The sequence below is a fragment of the Bombus vosnesenskii genome, unplaced genomic scaffold (genome assembly GCF_011952255.1).
Source record: "Bombus vosnesenskii isolate JDL3184/JDL3185 unplaced genomic scaffold, Bvos_JDL3184-5_v1.1 scf7180000013352, whole genome shotgun sequence".
Taxonomy (NCBI): Eukaryota; Metazoa; Arthropoda; class Insecta; order Hymenoptera; family Apidae; genus Bombus; species Bombus vosnesenskii.
Genome location: NW_022882988.1, coordinates 3,483,671 through 3,502,899, shown reverse-complemented (window position 1 = coordinate 3,502,899; position 19,229 = coordinate 3,483,671). Strand labels below are relative to the sequence as shown.

At 34.1% G+C, this 19,229-nt stretch overlaps 6 protein-coding genes across 7 annotated transcripts; 3 read left to right on the top strand and 3 right to left on the bottom strand.

Annotated features, from left to right (window-relative positions):
- Positions 1-906: 906 nt before the first annotated feature.
- On the bottom strand, positions 907-2,566 carry LOC117236818 (seipin). Of its 2 annotated transcripts, XM_033500118.1 has the most exons (4): positions 2,132-2,355; positions 1,848-1,993; positions 1,259-1,786; positions 907-1,190 (listed from the first exon to the last, which is right to left on the bottom strand). In XM_033500118.1, the coding sequence occupies exons 1-4, from the start codon at positions 2,353-2,355 to the stop codon at positions 1,081-1,083; spliced, it is 1,008 nt and encodes a 335-aa protein (XP_033356009.1). In that variant the 3' UTR covers positions 907-1,080. The 2 variants fall into 2 exon arrangements, with proteins under 2 accessions (XP_033356009.1, XP_033356008.1); XM_033500117.1 differs by having other exon boundaries at positions 907-1,786; positions 2,132-2,566.
- Positions 2,567-2,820: 254 nt separating this feature from the next.
- LOC117236817 (retinoblastoma-binding protein 5 homolog) lies at positions 2,821-4,883 on the bottom strand. The gene is made up of 7 exons (XM_033500116.1): positions 4,802-4,883; positions 4,702-4,727; positions 4,455-4,627; positions 4,158-4,386; positions 3,631-4,086; positions 3,123-3,531; positions 2,821-3,056 (listed from the first exon to the last, which is right to left on the bottom strand). The coding sequence occupies exons 1-7, from the start codon at positions 4,818-4,820 to the stop codon at positions 2,971-2,973; spliced, it is 1,398 nt and encodes a 465-aa protein (XP_033356007.1). The 5' UTR covers positions 4,821-4,883; the 3' UTR covers positions 2,821-2,970.
- A 232-nt stretch (positions 4,884-5,115) lies between these two features.
- On the top strand, positions 5,116-6,944 carry LOC117236865 (28S ribosomal protein S29, mitochondrial). The gene is made up of 7 exons (XM_033500228.1): positions 5,116-5,177; positions 5,221-5,256; positions 5,419-5,745; positions 5,870-5,962; positions 6,037-6,173; positions 6,231-6,578; positions 6,665-6,944. Exons 2-7 carry the CDS (start codon positions 5,241-5,243, stop codon positions 6,902-6,904), a joined length of 1,161 nt encoding a protein of 386 aa, XP_033356119.1. The 5' UTR covers positions 5,116-5,177; positions 5,221-5,240; the 3' UTR covers positions 6,905-6,944.
- A 136-nt stretch (positions 6,945-7,080) lies between these two features.
- LOC117236960 (sequestosome-1-like) lies at positions 7,081-9,331 on the bottom strand. The gene is made up of 4 exons (XM_033500434.1): positions 8,670-9,331; positions 7,988-8,493; positions 7,625-7,897; positions 7,081-7,534 (listed from the first exon to the last, which is right to left on the bottom strand). The coding sequence occupies exons 1-4, from the start codon at positions 8,908-8,910 to the stop codon at positions 7,286-7,288; spliced, it is 1,269 nt and encodes a 422-aa protein (XP_033356325.1). The 5' UTR covers positions 8,911-9,331; the 3' UTR covers positions 7,081-7,285.
- An 807-nt stretch (positions 9,332-10,138) lies between these two features.
- LOC117236962 (glutamate receptor 1-like) lies at positions 10,139-13,095 on the top strand. The gene is made up of 8 exons (XM_033500436.1): positions 10,139-10,674; positions 10,765-11,270; positions 11,355-11,678; positions 11,765-11,930; positions 12,022-12,230; positions 12,465-12,554; positions 12,629-12,798; positions 12,900-13,095. Exons 1-8 carry the CDS (start codon positions 10,503-10,505, stop codon positions 13,093-13,095), a joined length of 1,833 nt encoding a protein of 610 aa, XP_033356327.1. The 5' UTR covers positions 10,139-10,502.
- Positions 13,096-13,191: 96 nt separating this feature from the next.
- On the top strand, positions 13,192-16,776 carry LOC117236958 (glutamate receptor ionotropic, delta-2-like). Its single transcript, XM_033500431.1, has 8 exons — positions 13,192-13,911; positions 14,095-14,591; positions 14,682-15,008; positions 15,175-15,331; positions 15,391-15,599; positions 15,670-15,759; positions 15,866-16,020; positions 16,102-16,776. Exons 1-8 carry the CDS (start codon positions 13,746-13,748, stop codon positions 16,478-16,480), a joined length of 1,980 nt encoding a protein of 659 aa, XP_033356322.1. The 5' UTR covers positions 13,192-13,745; the 3' UTR covers positions 16,481-16,776.
- The last annotated feature ends 2,453 nt before the right edge of the window (positions 16,777-19,229 follow it).

The window sequence follows — 19,229 nt, the reverse complement described above, 5'->3', positions numbered from 1 at the left end:
TCTTTCGCTAGATATCCAGAAAATATTCCTTATGTATTCGAGAAGGTTACCTTGATCATCGATGTTTTCATTTATCACATATCCCTGAATGGATAAGAATAAAGAAATCCTAATAATTTATTGGCGTTGCTTTAAATAGTTTGTGAAACAATAAAGTGAAAGAATTAAAATTTGACAACCTGTACATAATCGAAACATTTAAACACATTTTCGTAATATTGCTTAAGTATGAAATATCGGAAACTTCTTCTGTTTTGTTCCTAGCAAGTTTTTATGAAGTTAATATAACGTTGTACGCACCTTACTACATTCCGCTTATTATTCAGGAATTTCTCAAACATGATGGAGAAAAACATTGCAGCGTTCATTGGAGAATTTTCAAAAGCTTCAAAATTGTAACGGAAAGCGCAAAACTTTAAAATGTCTACGATTTCATTTTATTTCACAAGATGGCGCTGTTAACTAAGCCGCGAAGGAGATTTCAAGTTTGAAATATGTAATGCAAATAATGTAAATAAATATGTCTATACTTCAAATAAAAAGATTTTGTAGTTTAAACTACAAATTACTTATAATTGACACATTCAAATATTATTTTCATTTATCGACAGGTAGAAAGTACAGCATAAGATGGTAAAAACTATTTTACCAAGTTTTAATTTGTCTATGAAAAACAATAATCGATCTCTCGAAATTCTGACCTCAAGCATAACAGCAAAGTAAAAATTCATTATTTCGATATGTATCGCAAATATGTTCTGCAATCAGAAGACTACATATAGCCGAAATTATAGATTGAAGTTTGGTCGCGAATTTTTTTTTAAATCCCTGTCAGACTCAACCAGATCCAAGGCTGCAATATTCTCATACCACTAATAAAATGACATCAGATGACATTACAATACATAAAAAATATCATAAACCTTTTAATATACTTCAATTACAATAGAAGTAAATAAAATATTTAAGTACAGAAAAATAAATATTTTTATAATGTACATATATTTTTTTCGCTTACACTTATAAGCTACGTTCGTACACATATAATATTGTCATATAATTTACATTATGGAATGTAGATTATTTCATTAATTCAATACGAGAGGGATGAGATTCTTCTCCAGACTTAATAAGATGTGGTACTATATAAGATGCAGCAATATCTTCTGATGATGACGAATCTGATGATTCTTTAAAAAATAAGTCAGTTCAGTTATATTTAATTTATCAAAAGAATATAACTCAAGAAGTAACTTACGATCATTTGTAGCTTTATGTTCTCTTTCTTCTTCTGTGTTTAATTCTTTGTTATATTCTTGTTTTTCTTCAACCTTTTTACCTTCTTCATAATTGAAACCATCATCTCCAGAGTCTTCATAAATGGTAAAATGAAGATAGCAAAGGGTACATACAAGTGCTATGAAAAACAAATTTGTACCGATGCCAACAATACCAGATAGAATCGGCCAATGAAACATTAAATAGCGTAGACCCGATAAGTGTGCATTTATCGTAATACTTGCAGAGTAAAATTCAATATGTCTTGATTGTATTTCGATATAAATAATTGTAACTGGATGATTTTGGTTTTCTTCGAAATTATCAAATAATTCAAGAACTACATTTTGTTTTTCCTCTGTAGTGCCAAAAATCATCATAGGTGAAAATGTAAGTGTTGTAAGTGCATGCAATAATGTGCTACGGTAATGTAACATGGTAGATCTACATGCATGTTCTAGGAGGAAACCATCTCTGCTGCGTAATTGAGCACAAACCATGAACATACCTATTTAAAAATAATATTTGTTAGATATTATTTTTAATTTCCATTGAGACTTAGAAATTACCAAGTTCTTTATTGGCTGGTGACTCTGGCATTTCTAGATGTAAATTGACTTTATATGGCTGGCCAACCATTAAAAGCTGCTGCTTATTTGTTAATTGTACATATGCTGATGGAAAACTACAAATCCCTTTTTCTTCGTTACATGATCTGTAACACGGAAGAACTATGTAATCAAACTGTAACAGTAGAATGCATATAACATAATGTTTCAAAGAACAAAAAATAATATGCTTCAAGATATAATTCTTTTTTTCCATTAACGTACAAGTGAGAAGTGAAGCTCACTTGAATTGCAGATGTACTGGCCGTACGTATGAGATGCTCGGTACATAGGCATAATAAAATGCTGTGTAAAGGAACACAGATAACCAAACAATAACGATCCCACTAATAATAATAATTCCGCCACTTATAAGTACATCTCTAGCAGATTGTGCACCTCTTTTTGTTTTATTCTGCACATGAAATAACTTTTTATAAACTTGTTCTGATAACCTCGAAATTAACATTGTAAACGAAATTTGATATACTTAAAGTTAGAAGTTAATCCAAATACTACGCAATTTTAATTGCGCTTTCAAAAATCGCTACACAAGATAAGATAAGCCATTTATCGATCAGTTAATTTGTTTTTTAAATAATTCAGCAGTAAAATATAGGTTAACTGCATTTCAACTTTTACTTTTCTTAAAATTGGTAGTATTGATATCAGAGTACATATGTATTGTATATAAGTATCGTATAAGGTATAAGGCACGCAATTATTCTATATGGTTAAATTGTAACAAGAACTGCTAAAATTGTTTAGCTGGGATACAAACAGCTCTTAAAGACATTAAAACATATATATTACATTAAATTCCTTATTTAGTAAATACGTACAAAAATTGAAAATTATCTTCATTTATTTCAACATATATAATAGATCTTTAAAATCTTAAGACAGATTTTCAATATAAAAACACATAAGGCTAAAAGGTATAAGATACATTCCATAGGAAGTAATACATTTTATAACATACATTATGGCTATAGAATATTATCGCAGTTAACAATATACATGAAGTATTTTTAGTTAATTATGTACATTACAAGATACTTTTTACAAATTCAAATATTCGAATTTATTTTCCTTTTCTGTGTTCCAATCTTGGTCTTCCTTTCTTGGTTGTTGGTTTATCTTTTCCTTTATTTAATAATGGGTGAGTTTCTGAAAAATAATGATAAATTATATAAACCTGTTATCAATTAAATTAGCATGCATGAAAGGTCTTACCATCTACTGGTGCACCTTGTAAGTGAATATCATGAGAACGATGTTTCTTCATAGGTGGCTCGTGCAATGTCGTTTGAGTATCTTCTGAATCTTCTACATCTGGTGATATTGGTAAAAACTGCAGCGAACCAATATCTTCCATTTCTTCATCAGAACTGCAAAAAGCAGCCACTCTATCTATAGATGCAACATCTACTTCTATCTCCTCATCTTGAGCCTCTTCGCCTTGCACCACAGATTTATCTTCATCACTCAAATCGAATTCACTTTCTCTTTCTTCATATTCAACATTTTCATCTAGTTCTTTAAAATCTGGGGCAAATGCAGACCAATTTTCAACTTGATTCTGCGCCCAAATAGAAACAACACCAGATGATATGGAAGCAATAATTGGTCTCACTGGATGCCACTGCATTATTATAAATTTTTATAACATTATAATTTTGTGAAGGTTCAGATTAGAAGTTAGATTTATAATACTGATGTACTAGAGATTTATAATACTTACAACAACATCAAGTAATAATTCTCCTTTAGTTCCATGTAAAATTTTTACTAAATTTCCAATACTTTTTTCCCATACATATAAAGCATGTTGTCTTGCAGATCCAGCACAAACATATTCCCCATCTCCAGAAAAACAACACTTTTTCCACATAGTTTTGTTTACAAGATCTTGCAATTTTTGTATTGGTTCTGGTTCACCATCTTTTCCACAAGCTAGTACTTCAGTACTATCATATACACGAATTACTCTATCTGATGTATTTACTAAGAAACAAGAACCACGTCTAGCAAATTCAATGCTCTTTACAGCTGTATTACTAGCTGTGCCTTGTGATATTTTATAAGAAGCTTTCACAGTTAAGGATTCCACATCAAGAACTAGAATTCTACCACGAGCATTTCCAGTGTACACATAATCTCCTCGACGATCAAAAGATGCTACTATGTTCAAATCACTCTAAAATAAATGAATATTAAAAATCAATATTAAAAATACTGATTAGTAGTAGTACTAATTTTATTGCATACATCATCATCAAGAGGAATAACTCTATGTGTACCCTCAACATCAACCATTACTGCTGCATGTCTCATTGGACACACTAAAAATTTATTAAGATTTCTTGGATGAAATTGAACTTTTAATATTGGAGAAGGAAATCTATATTTTTGATCACATTCTCCAGATAAGACATCCCATATACAAACATTATTATCTGTAGATGCACTTAATAATTTATGACCATTCCTAGACCAGCTAATTAACAAAGACAGTGTTATAAGATAATTAAAATAATTCATAATAAATTATTTCAGGTTACTTACCTCAATGAACATACAGGATGTACATGTGCACTAATAATTTTAGCAACACCACGTGTTAAAAAATCCCAAATAACAATTCTACCATCATTACACCCAACAGCGAGAAGAGTTCCCCTTTTATTAAATGTACAAGTGACTGCTAATGATATACAATCTAATGTGCCATCAAACTCCTAATGATTATAAACATTATATCTGTAAGACTTAGAATTAAAAAATGTATGTTATTTTTATAAAAATATTTTACCTCTGGATAATTTTGACCAAATGATTCTGTAAAAGAGAAATTATATATATTAAGGAAGATACATTATTAAATTTGAAAGTAGATTTTGCTAAATATTTACCTAATAATTCTAAATTCATTTTTACTTTATTATGTATATATTTACTTTATAGAAATTATTAGAGTTATTGCTACACAACAGCTCGTAGCATAATTTAATACTTTCAGTAAGTTTTACATGTCCCTAGAATTAACTATTTAGAAATGACAAAAAATATTATTAATTGTTTCTTCATAAATAATATTTTAATTTAATAAAAAATAAGTTTTATATAAAAATAATTATCTAATATATAAAATTATTATATGTGACTTCATACAACTAATTTCCATAGGAATATTTTGAACAATCTATTGAACCCAGTATCAGCAGATTTTCGAACATTGCAGTAGTAAATATGGCTACTTGCGTTTGTACTACTTTGCAGTGAATACGTACATCAAAATTTATAATTATTTATGAAAAAAGAGTTATCATTAGCTAAAATACTGTAAATAACATGTTGTCCCGTACTTGTATGTTTATCTATTTGTAAATTATAATTTAATTTATATAGAAATAAATTATATATATATATATATATATATATATATATATATGCTTTTTCTACATATTTATTGTAAACATTCATATCACTTAATGTAATTCTTAATCATTGTTTCTTTTTATATTGTTAGATTCTTTATTTAGTGGAATGTGCATTAGAAGTAGTCGACGAACAATAATATCAGCTGCTACGAAAGATGTAGCGGATCAGACAAATCTTTCATCGTTTCGTATTTCGGAATCTAACCCTGCAGAACACGATGCAAGTTGTTTAAATCGTATTTATACGGTTCCTTCAGATATTACAACATCATTAATGGCAGACATGTCAATTGAATTAAAAAAGCAAGTACAAATTTTCAGAGAATTTGGTATTTTAGTTAGGCAACCTGCAGTTGAAGTGATATCATACTTGGAACAAACTGATTATACAAAGCCTATAAATAAATATGTTCTTTGTATCCTTTTGAATTTGACAATTATGTGTGGTTTATGATATTTATTCAGTTAACTGTAACTTAACAGTAACTAAGAAGAATTTATGATGTAACTATATGCAACTGTATTTTCACTACCTATTAGATGGTAAAAGTGGAGCAGGAAAAACAACAATATTACTACATTTGGTTCATTATGGTCTTACAAAATGTTTTTTTGTACTTCACTTACCATGGGGTATGATATGAATTATATTGAATAGTACATTATTTTTAAAATATACACTCATAAATTTACTTTCACATTTTTAGTTCGAAATTGGTTTCGATATGCTAGGGACACTACTGCATCTCCTCTGGAATCAGATAAACTAGACTTACCTGAATCAGCAACAAAATGGTTAAAGTATATAAAACAGTTAAACAATGTGTCATTATCACAGCTTGATGTAAGTAACAAGTGAGACCTATTTTTATTATATAGAATTCAAGTAATTAATTTATAGTTGAAGACCACTAAGGAATATACATGGTCCCAAAGAGAAGTTACGAAACCTGGAGATTCACTTTCTAATCTTATTGAATTTGGGATACAGAGAACTAAATTTGCTTGTGGTGTTATTAATGCTTTGGTGGATGAGCTCAAAATAGCTAGCACAGCAGGAAAATGTAAAACATTAGTTGTTATAGATGGTTTTAACGCTCTTACATCTGACATTACACATGTATGTGATGAAAATCGTGTATATGTACCACCTGATAAGATATCAATAACATCTGCATTTTTAAGTAGCGTAGACTACAATTGGTGTAATGGTGCTGCAGTATTAACAGTAGATAAAAGAGCAAACAGAGTATGCAACAATTTGTGTAATATGGTTTAAAACAAAACTACTATTATCAAAAACTATAATGGATATTTTATATTTTTTATTTACAGGATAAAAGAGATTCTGATTATCCAACATATTTACTTGGTAAAAAAGGGTTTGAACATTTAGATCCCTTTCTTCCCATTTGCGTCGACGAGTATTCAGTAGAAGAATTAGACACTATCCTAAAATATTATAAAGATCGAAAATGGATCAGAAATGTTAGTCCTCAAGGACAAAAAGAATTGGAATTACTATCCAATAAAAATCCATTCACGCTTTGGACACTTTGTAAACCATTATATTAAAATCACGTTATATACAAATAAATGTTGTTATTCAGAAATTGATTAATTACTTCGTATTTTTTTTTTATACATATACACACACACACACATATATATATACATATATATATGTTTATGGTTTTTATTTAATTAATAACATTTTAGTCTAATATTTTTGACTACAATAAAAATTCATGTTTGATCATCTTTACATGCTACTTTATTAACATGAATACATTAAGTAGGGAGGAATGTAATATCTGTAACAATAGTATACATTACATAATACTACATTCTATTTTTATTTTGCAACAGAAAAAATATGTACCATATATATATGAACTATATGTCATAAGCTATAGTGATATAATGATAAATTTCATTAAATGTCAAACTTCATATTCATTTATTTGTAGGTTGCAATATCTCTAAGACGTTATCAATATTACCATCTTCAACACCCAACAAATAAGTCAATAATCCACTTTGATTTGAGAATCCCATCTTTATCATAGTTTTAACAGCTTCATTAACTGTTGGATTTTCATGATATATTTCTTGATAATTTGTTTCTCTTGGTAATTCAGGGTAAAGTGTTTCAGCTGAAGATCCCTGTGATGCTAATGATGGTGCCGTTGAAGAGGAACAAGTCTTATAGTAATAACACAAATATAATTTTTAAACATGAAAACCTTACCATAATACAACTTACATTAGTTTCAATTGTTTATAATATTTTACCTGTTTCGTACCAATTCCATTCATATTGGATGAAGCTGAAGATGTTTGATTAACTTCAGTAGTGTCATTTTTATCTATAAAAGTCCATTCATCTGCTGCTACCTTTGTAGTAGCACTATCTTGACTTGCTGTTGATGCAACATCTGACACTGATTCTTTATCATCCTTTGCATTATCAAGTAACTTCCTTCCTTCACCAGGAAATTTTCTGGAATTATTTTCATCCATACATGTATCATCTTTAGATTCTTTTCTTTCTTCAGGTTTGTGACTCTGTGAAATATATGAACAATTAGAATCAGAACAAATTTATATTATTTTTGTAAATTTTATCAGCTTTGAATTTTTTTAGTGTAGTATTACCTTACAAGATTCTGGATCAACAGTATGTGCTTCTAATAGTGTATCAATAAAACTATTTAAATATGGTGCATAAATTCCCAACCAAGGATAAATGTTACAATGATTACTTTGGGATTTATTTTCATCAGAAGTATGTTTTTTATTAAAATGCACACCATTCTTTTTCAGAATTTTTCTCAAATGGTGAAACAAAACTCTAGTATGATGCGATTCTAATGGTTGTGGCATGCGGATCATATAATGATGTGAATGTATCTGTGTTGTCTCACATTGTGCACATAAATCATAATCTTCACATTGAATACATTTGTATCTAAATCCAGTTATGTCATTATCACAACCATCACAATATACACCAAAATGTACTGTTTTTTCTTTCTCAGGACTTGATGCTTTTTGCTCAGATGAAAAAGGTTTGATATATATTTTCTTAGGCTGCCTCATTTCTTCCTCAGCGATTTGTAATTCTTCATCAGATGATATTAAGATTTGATCACCATCAGCATCTGTAATATGTACATACATATGATCATTGTTTATGATTTAAATTGCATTATGCCTGTTTAGTGAAAGTTTTCACTTAGAATTATTTGAGAATTAAAATAAAAAAATGAACGATTTTATTACTGAATTTATGAAGAATAAATAAAATGACGTAATTATATTTATATATAATAATTACCTTTCCAAAAAACGGTGAACTCTTTATCAGATAATTCCGGGAATATTGATATGATTTTTTGGCAAAACTCTTTAAAATTAAGCTGGCGATCAGGCCGAGCGTCACAATAATTATGCAGACGATTAGACCGAATATTCTGAATTCCTGAACCAAACTGAATTTTCTGATAGAAATGGACTGAATTGAACTTTCGAATTGCTTTGACAGAAGAGTCGTTATTTTGCAAATATACTTTATACATTATTGGATATTTATCTATATTGCACAATTGGGAATAAAATGTGAATATGTATTCGTAAAAATCCACAAAAACTATTTATTTTACACGATACACAAGTTTTCTTGTCAAGCTTCACTGTCGTATTTCCAATGTCCAGATGATTCTATTACGAATTACGACGCTTATATACGTGCGCCTGTTAAACTTCCTGTGCAGAGTTCGATCAATTTCACAAAATGGCGTTTCCGATAACTCAGTAGTTTTTTATTTTACGATTTTATAATTACATTTTAACAATATAATTGAATAACTCTGCCCTTCCGTACTTCGATCATCTATTGTTAAGCACAGGTAATATCGTGTTTATAAAACTTACCAGTACGAATCAATAATGAATTTTTGTTGAAATTTGAACGGCGCCATTTTTGAATGAGAAGCAAGATTTGACAATCACGTGACAGGCGTAGAAACGATGATTCACGACTTTTACGATTCAGTTTATATCATTACTTCCCTATTATTGCATCAGATGACTCGGAATACTTTGACATTTTTTAATTTTTTAAAATTTATTTAATATTTAACCAATTTATAATTGAAATGGCTGATTGACATACATATAGAGCAAGCTCTATGGACACACATTGTGAATAATTATGAAAAGAATTATGAAAATATTCTATTATTCAGATAATAAACTGTGATAGTAAAGATAATAAATATATTCTAATAATTTATTCTTCCGCAATTTTTATGTTAGTTTCTAGCAAAGAGTATTTCTAGTTTCTAGTTTCATGGCTTTCCCTAGTGATTTTCTCAATTTTAGAAAAATGTTCCTTCATTTCCGTTATTTTTTCTTTTTCATTGTATGTTAACGAAAATGTGACGGAAAATAATTCGAAATTTATGCATTAATAACGACTATTATATAAATTACCTACATATGTATACGTTTCGTTTATGAGTGAAAATAGAGATTAATCACTAAAACTTCCTGTTAAAATGTAATTTGCTAATGGAATGTAGATCGATATATATCATCTACCTAATGTTATGACACATTGAAATGGACTTTACATATAATAGACAAGCAAGACTTGAATCGTTTAAAGTTGCTTAGTTGACAATTTTTCATTAATTGATTTAGCATTCTGTTCATTATAAATATTCTCTCAATACTTTAATCGGTCTTTATAATTTTTAGTATTAATTAATTAAAGTTTTTAAATGTATCAAATATGAAAACAATATTATTATCTCTTCTATTCCTTGTTCGCATTTAGCCTATCATGTATCATCATTTACATTGTCGCTATAATAATTGACAATAATATTGTTACATCCTATGGTTTAATGGATTACTATCGTAGCTAACGTGATCGTATTTTTAAAAACTTGCATTTTTCACGTCAAAAGTTTGCACGAACGTTTCGTAAATATTTAATGTTCACCCTTGGATAAAACTACTAGCATCTACTCACGAGAATTCAGTTATTAACGATTCTCGTAGTCTTCTGAATGTTCTCGACAACATATTGTCTTTCTGCGTGATATACGCGTGCACTATTCGCGACGTTCTAGAAAGAAGGAAAGAGACAATCAATTTGAACGGAATGAAAATTGTAATGTATTTAAATGTTATTTCTATCTTTTTTCATTTAACGGCAACTGAAACGTACAATAACGAAACGCTGTACATTCCTTTAATAAAATGGATTCGCAGCTACTATTCGGCTTCTGCTGTCTTTTTGTTGCATTCGTCTAGCGAGAATAAAAATTTCGATGGTATGATTTTCAAATATTTCCGCATAGAAAATTCATTCATAATATGATAACTAGAAATACAATACATTTGCGTATTTTTATATTGTTTAGTTTGGAAACTAACATATTTATCACACACATGGTCTCGTCTTCTTCATCGTGAACAAATTGCAACTTTAAGTAGCACATTCAAGAACATTCACGCGCTAGATAGAAATAATACCCTCCGACCGTTGGCCATCGTTCTTTTATCCGGATCTGACGCAGTTTTTGAATTTTCAAAGTATTCGAAATCCTTTAGAATATCCCATTTTGCATGGTTTGTGATATTCGTGCCTACGGCGACGCACGCGGAAAACTATTGTTACAATCCGCCAGGAAATCCATTTAATTTGTTATACGACACTGAAATGTTGGTAATGTGTGCCGGTGACCCTGTTCTTCGTGAATGGTATTCCGTGGATGGGAACAACACCGTCATTTCCGATTTAGTCAAGTGGTATCCAAAGAAACAATTGAAGTCACCAACAGCAGTTGTTGACTTGTTGTCCAACTTGACTCTGCACGAGAGGAGAAATGACCTGAAAGGAAAAGTTCTGCGAGCTGTCACCATCAAGGCAAAGATTCAGACATTCACGCGTAACGATTCACGTGGAGTCATCAGAGTTTTAACACGTACAATTTTCGTTTGTCTGCTGCAGAACTCGATATTCGCGAAAAAAGGTGACAAGTTGGAAGGATATTTTAGTAGAGCGGTCAACGAGCTTGAAAAGTATCTAAATTTCACTCTCGATATCGTGACCGAGGAACTCGAGTTTGGGAGTTTCAATGTGACGACGAAATGTTGGAATGGGGCATTTCGTTTAGTGGCTTCTGGAGAAGTAGATATCGGATTGTCCGATTTTTCGATGACCAATTTTAGGCTTGATTACGTCGATTATACGGTTCCTATTATAACTACTAGAGACTGTTTGTATTTTAAGCAACCAGAAATGTCAGCGGTGAAATGGCTTGCTTATTATAAGGTATGTATGTATATATGTGTATGTATGTTATAAAGCTACACTTATGTAGTTTTGATATTTACGAAACGGTTAACACTTATTTTTAGGCATACAGTTTCGCGCTCTGGATATCTCTACTCATGACAATTATAATTGCTCAGTTTACTTTGGCTTTTATAAGATCTCGAATAGAATCCACTGATCTAACCATGGAATTATACCATGAATTTATTCGAATTTGGGGTATATTCTGCCAGCAAGGCATTACAGAAGGTGAATCATTGGATTTCAGAGTTTTATCGCTTCAATGATCTTCTATCTTTTACATGAAAAATCAAGAACCTAATACTATTTATTTTCTCAGAATTTCCACGGTATTCGTCGCTAAGGTTAGCATACTTTACCGTACTTGTTACCGGTATAGTGATATTCGCCGCTTATTCCGCGTCTATGATATCCTATGTAACAGCTTACGTTCATAATCTACCCTTCCGCTCGATCGAGGAGTTTGTGAATGATGGTACATACGATGTAATCCTCAATAAAGATTCCGCAGATTACGATATGTTCGCCGTAAGTTTGTCCAATAACGAAGAATTTTCATACGATATGCTTTCACTTTTACTCGTACGTTCAGACATTACATCACAAACGTTATGTGGCGTAATATGAACGATCGACATAACGCAACAGACGAGAAAAGTATGGTTTTCTGAACGAACTACGAACAAAACGCGAAACATTGTATATATACATAGATGGTTTCTAACGACATCATGCTATACAAAAATATAATTTGCTTTTCAGCTATCGAAAGACCCCGTTTCGGTACACATGATGGCTAAACTAAGGCCGATACATACTCTACCAATCACCATAGAAGATGGATTTCAAAGGGTAAGGTTGCTTCTATGGACACGATTTGATAACACGTCGAGTGGAATTTCTGCAACTACCTTATACGTTTTCAGATCTGCGACGATCCTACATTAGTGTACTACAGCGGTTATGGTAAAAAAATGCAGGGAATATCGAATTTTCATATTCCTTGCGATATCGTCTGCATTGACACTGGCCGAGTGGATAGTTTGTCCCTGATCCTTCCGAAAAATAGCCAATACACCTCGATCCTGAATTACTAGTTGGTATCGATAGATACGTTATAAATGTCGACGAGCTGTGAATAAGAGAATTTGATGTATCTTTCTGTTCGTAACTAAAATATTCATCGTAATGTTGCAGTGTGCAGAAACTTCTGAACACTGGTCTACTGAACCGGTTTAAGAACGAAGTGTTTTTCACGAAGAAGAACACATTTCAGCCGGTTGGATTTTATAGCGTGGCATCTGTGTTAATAATCTTTTTCTGTGGTGTTTCACTAGCCCTTATTATATTAATCGTAGAGATGTATTGCAATAGGTACCGAAATTCTCAATAATTCAATCGTCCAATTAACAAAAGGTAAATTCGTCAATATGTGTGTATCAAAGATTCAACGCAATTTTAACATGTGAGCATTTAGTGTGTGATTCTCTTCAATTTGATTTTCTTCTAACTTAAAGTAGTATAAAAGCAGTAGAATAACTATAAACGAACAAAATGTCACATTATAAAAACTCTACTAAATCACATCTCATGCATATTCCGATAAAAATACGATAAATCCGATAATGCACGTGTATAAATACATGTTCTTATCGACGTTAATCTTTGCACTTTGTACGTAATCTGTTCGATTGCACGGTTGATGCGTACCGTGGGCCATTACGTTCCTAACGAGATACTATCCTCATCCTCAGATCTGTAAATTCGATAAATCCCAGTATGACCTGCGGTTACGGTTTCTCCACATTTTTAGTTCAGTTAGTTACCATCAGAAGCGGTCGGGAATAGCAAAAAGGAGAAGGATATGATCGAGTTTGTTGTTGTTAAAATTTGCAAACACGTTGGTGAGAATACATATCGATGTTAAAGGAGATTCATTGGATAACATTAACGAAGTGACCGCGTATCTTAACTGTCATTAAAAGGGATTTTACCGCTGACCCGTGGTAATTCAACGGATTAACCAGGTGTTTTTGTTGCGAGATGACACGAATGACTCGTTACGCGATCATCATACTGCTGCTTCTGTCCGTTTCAGCGTTCTCGGTGGATATAAATGACGCTTACAAATATGTTCTCTTAATTAAGGACGTTCACAATTATTACAAAACATCCTGCATCATAATCGTGTGTTCAAACAGCCATACCAGTAAGTCTTGTTCACTCTTCTCGAAAATCGTATGTGTGAAAGTGGTAGACTTAACTGTTTCACGAATTAATTAGCTTGAAATGCGCAGTCAATATCGAGCCGTTATGTCTCTCGCTTAAAATACTTTCTTCCTCGGTTTGTTAATTCATAAGAAGAGACGAGCGCGAATAATTATCGTTTCAGACTTCAATCAAACGTCCTTGGCTTATATATGGTTACGGGCTTTCTCACAGCGAGGCATCTTGACCATGATCGTAAGCTTTTCTCAACTGTCACGCGAGGCTAGAAAATTCCAAGGCTACTTGACGCGCCCGTTGTACGTCGTCGCTCTTGCTACAAAAGAGACCATGGATGAATTTTCGATGGCCACCAGACAGATCGATATGTCTTCGTCCGTTTGGTTGTTGATGTTTCTACCGTATCGGGGAAATCCCATGCGAGACATTTGTCAAAATCCTGTCGGAAACCCGTTCAATCTGATGTTCAACACGGAGATGCTGGTGCTCTGTTACGATCTGCCGCTCTTAACAGAGTGGTACGCGTTACGCGATAATCAAACAAGAGTCTTCAACTTGGCTACCTGGCAAACTGGACAAGGTCTGAAACTCAAGACAACAAGTTCCTTGTATGCGAGGAGAAACAACATGTTTGGGCAAACGATGCGTATATCGATCGTCCAGGTGAATGTTACGACAAACGCGAATGAATATTTAGTGTCCCCAGAGAATCATTATATTTTGTTTGAAAATTACGATTGATTCGAATTCAAGGACTCTCCGTTCGTCGAGATAAAGAACGGAATTCTTTCGCACTTCTTCGGCAAATTGATCAAAGAGCTAAGTAAATCGATGAATTTCAAGATCGAAGTGACAAGCTCGATGCTGATATATGGTGATTTGAACAAGGACGATAATACCTGGACAGGGGTGGTAGGCGAAGTAGCGTCGGACAGAGCTGACTTCGGCGTCGCAGAGTTCAGCATGACTAATCATAGGCTGGACGTAGTTGACTTTACCTTGCCGCTAATTTTGTCTCGCAATAGAATATACTTTAAAAAACCTGATGGCGCATATGTACAATGGTCCGCCTACTTTAAGGTTCTCTTTCTTAACGGAATATTTTATCCTTTCGCTTCTAGCGCGCGATTACCACACGAGAATCGGTGCTAGTTTATTTTATTTTCTTTTTTTATATATATATTTCTCTGACGCGCATCGATTTTCACGAATCGTCGACATCGCGATAATGGATTCCTGTTTTCAGACATTCAAAGCAGACGTCTGGTCGATGATAATATTCGTGATCGTGACTGCTCCAATCTTTTTGACTCTCATGAAGACGAGAGGTCGTATCGTGATGAGAATTCTGGCAGATAATTACATATACGTTTGGGGGATTTATTGTCAGCAAGGCTTGTCAGGTAATTGCAACACAGAGATACGAAGTGGAATATTCTCGCACGAAACCTCTCTCTTTCAGAATTTCCAACCAAGTTCTCGATGAGATTGGCTTTCCTATCGATTTTCTTGTCGTCGTTGATCATTCTATCCGCTTACTCCGCCTCGCTGACCAGTTTTTTGACAGTTTCTACGGTTACTTTGCCTTTCTCCACTATGGAAGAGTTCGCTAATTATGGGTCGTACAAATTAATTACATTCAGAAACAGTGCGGATTACGACATGTTAATTGTAAGATATGTAGCACACGGTTGTATAAAGAAATAATGTCGAACGAGTAATACAGCAGATACAATTTCAGGCTGCTAACAGCACTTTATTCGAGAAGGTGAAGAAATTGATAAAGGACAAGGAAGATTTGCCTTTGACGGCTCACGATGGCTTTCTACAGGTTTGTCTCCAAGTCCAATGCTCTATCTTCGAACATCTGTATTTTCATAAATTCTCGCTTTGAATTTAAAGTAACTATAGTTCAAATTTAGAATTAACTATCATAGGTATGTAACGAAAAAGTGGGGTTCTACATAACCGAAGCGATAAAGAACGCCATCAATATACCGTGTGAAACTTCGTTTATCGATGCTGATAGGGTCGACAGTTTGGCTCTAGTTTTGCAGAAACACGGTCAATATACAGGAGTGGTGAATTATTAGTAAATATATATGTTTATTTTACTTTTATCGTTATTAATTTTACTTGAAGTTATGCCAACGCTTGTTTTAAATATTTGTAGTCTACAACAATTCAAAGATAACGGAGTACTGGCCAGATTGAAGAATACGTTTCTGGTAACTGGAGATTCTCTCGAGAAAGGGAACGTTACTGTTAATTTGTATGGAATCGCGCCTCTTTTATCAGTTCTGGCTGGTGGGGCAATTTTCAGTTGTCTGGTATTGCTACTCGAAAAAATACACTATAATTTTTGGCGCGATAATTGCAGAGGAATTTTTCATTGCGTTTTATGGCGGAAATTCCTTAATAGGCAACTCGTTGTCGATTCAGTAGACAAGAAAAAGCGAATTGGGAATCTCTCGGAAAATATACTTCAGTCTCAAGAGAATCAACGATCAGATATTTCTCGTAATCAAAGTTCTTTCACGCAGTACAAATAAAATTTACTCTACTGCTATTTAAAAATTTAATCGACCCCGTGGCTATGACGATAATATTCGCGTGGTCGTTGCCTATCGATAGATCTCAGTCTAGTTAATTTGTCACGTATTCCCATTCTATGCGTGAAATCACTTTCACTTTATGCCGCAGTCCTATCGCTAGATCGCGAGTAATTAGTTGCAAATTTCCGTGTATCGTCTCTCTCGCGTGTATTTCAACGAGTCTTGATGATCTTGTCGATCATAATCCTTCCTAATTGCGTTAATCGCTACCACTGTAATATTAATTTATGTAATAAAAGGTATACAATTTTGTAACGTTTATAGGCGAACTTTATTGGAAATACAGGAAAGTATTCACGATCATTTCGCTCTTAAATCGTTGGTAACCTCAACTAACAAACGCATCGAGTAACTCGAAGTAATAATCATGAATTTATTTAGATACCTTGATATCATTAAGAACTTCGATCCACGATATTACGCAAAAGCAGATGCCACAAGAGCTGTAATTATCTGGTGGTCGCGTTAGCGACTGAAGCGAAGACTCGTAGATTTGTACGAAACGGTTGACCCAAGACCTTTGGAGAAATTCACCCACGTGACTATCTTCCCACGTGAATCGGCCGATATCTACTGGTTGGCGAACACACGAGGCTCCTATTGCTTTATCCTCATCCTTTGATCCTGTCAAACAGGGATGTCTATAGGTTCTCGTGGCAATCATATGGCATTTAACCGCGAGAAAAATATATATTCCATAAATTTCAGAAGAAACGTAAAATGTCCTGCGATCATAGTTCCCGATCGTGTTTCACAACATACACCTGTTATGAGACAATGTAGTCAGACGTGTCGTTCAACTTGATCGTACGTGCAACAAGAAAAGTGAAGATAACGTTAATTTCCAAGAAAACCTTTGCATACATAAGTAAACAAAGGTGGCAACAACTTTTACGCACGTACGTAGGTTCGGTGCTACCGAGGTAGCATAGAAGTCAATGCAGTCACCGGATACAGACGAACACGCGCTGCGTTTCCGCTTTCCATGTGGCCGGAAATGACCTTTGCCTCATTAGAAAAAAGTTACACGCACTCGTTGCGATCCTCTGCTGTCAAATTCAGCTACACATAGCAGGAACTGTTCGAGTCGATAGAATCTCGAATATCAGAGGTTGTGCGCTAGCGGGTTAGGTTTCCTATATGTACATCGTTTCGAGGATGATGGCGCACTGTTTGCGCTTCGATGAAACCGCAAGATCGGCCGCGGTACGTTGTTTCCGTCGTATCAGAGAAACTGGATCAGCCACGAGACGTTAATTTCGTGCGATCTGTGATCGCATTTTAGATCGAGGTATCCTACTATCTTTTTTTTATCGTCGACGGAAGAACCGGACAACCTTGGCATCAACGCGCAAAATAAGCTCGGACAGGAATCGACCGCCTTCGAGGTGACTAATGTCGGTGACGAGCAACGCATTAATCGAAAGCGATAGCGGGGGCTCGAGGTGAATTTTAGACGTTCGGCGTCGCTGCACCGTGCGAGTCTATCCGGATTGCAGACCTGCGCTCACAGACCAGACGACCTCGAATCCACCGATTTAAATGCGCTGCACCGTGAAACGATCGATCGATCGATCGATCGTAATCGGCGATCAACAGTATCTCATTTTAAAGAGAATCTATTTGCTGTTTAGTCTCGGTGCACGTGGCAGTCATTGTTGGCAGGTTGTGTCATCTCTGGGCTTGTCCAGAATGCCATTATTATCACGTCGCATGCCGTCTAGACTTTAGACTATGCAACTTCTAACCGACGTTAACAATGATAATAATAATAATGAAAAAAAAAAAACGATTGCGAACCAGGAAACAATAATGCTCGCCGATAATGACTATTGTCAAAGAGGGAACAATGATGCACGGTGACTGGCATGCTTCGCAGAAAGTTCCGCGGAGAAATGAAGCTGTATACGTATATTGTATACATAGAGCGTTTCGGTGGCGTAAGTATTCGCGCTGTCTATTGTAACTGGAATGAAACCACGATGCCAACGAAGAAAATGGAATTAAGATTTAGCCTTTCGTAAGTTGACGCGTTAGATGTATCGTTGACGCTGTTATCGTGCAGTGAAACGATGAATGTACGTAAGTCGTCGATCTTGCAGAGAAGTTGCTCGAACAAACGCGACCGCTAATAGCGACGTTTACCCGGAGAACAACTTTATCTGAGATACTGGTAACCAAGGAACGTGCCGATCCGTTTGTCTCGTAAATCCGGTGTTGCGACTACCGAGGAGTTCGTTACTACGTTCGAGACCGTGGGTGGTTATTAGCGCGTTACGTTGGCTCATTGCCGCTTGGAAACCATTTATTCGCCGATAATATCCAACGTCACCACGATTACAACTACTGAAACATGCAGATAGAAATTGCCAACGATTAAACAGCGACGTATGCATGGATCGACGACTGCGTGGGATTCCTCAACATTGCGTTCGTCTTCGAATCGGGATCACCGTTGTATCTTAAGAACGTCGCTTCTTACCATTTACGCTTAATTACATTAATATACCTACGCATAACGAGCGTAGGTGATTATTATCGTCGGTGGGACGAAGAATGCATCGACCGAGACTCGACACACGAACGAGCGAACGAGGACTTCGCGCATTCCAAACGAACGAGCAAGAAAATTTGACAGTTGGTGGGCATCTGGCTTCTCCTTTCCTCTTCGATGTTAACCGTGTCT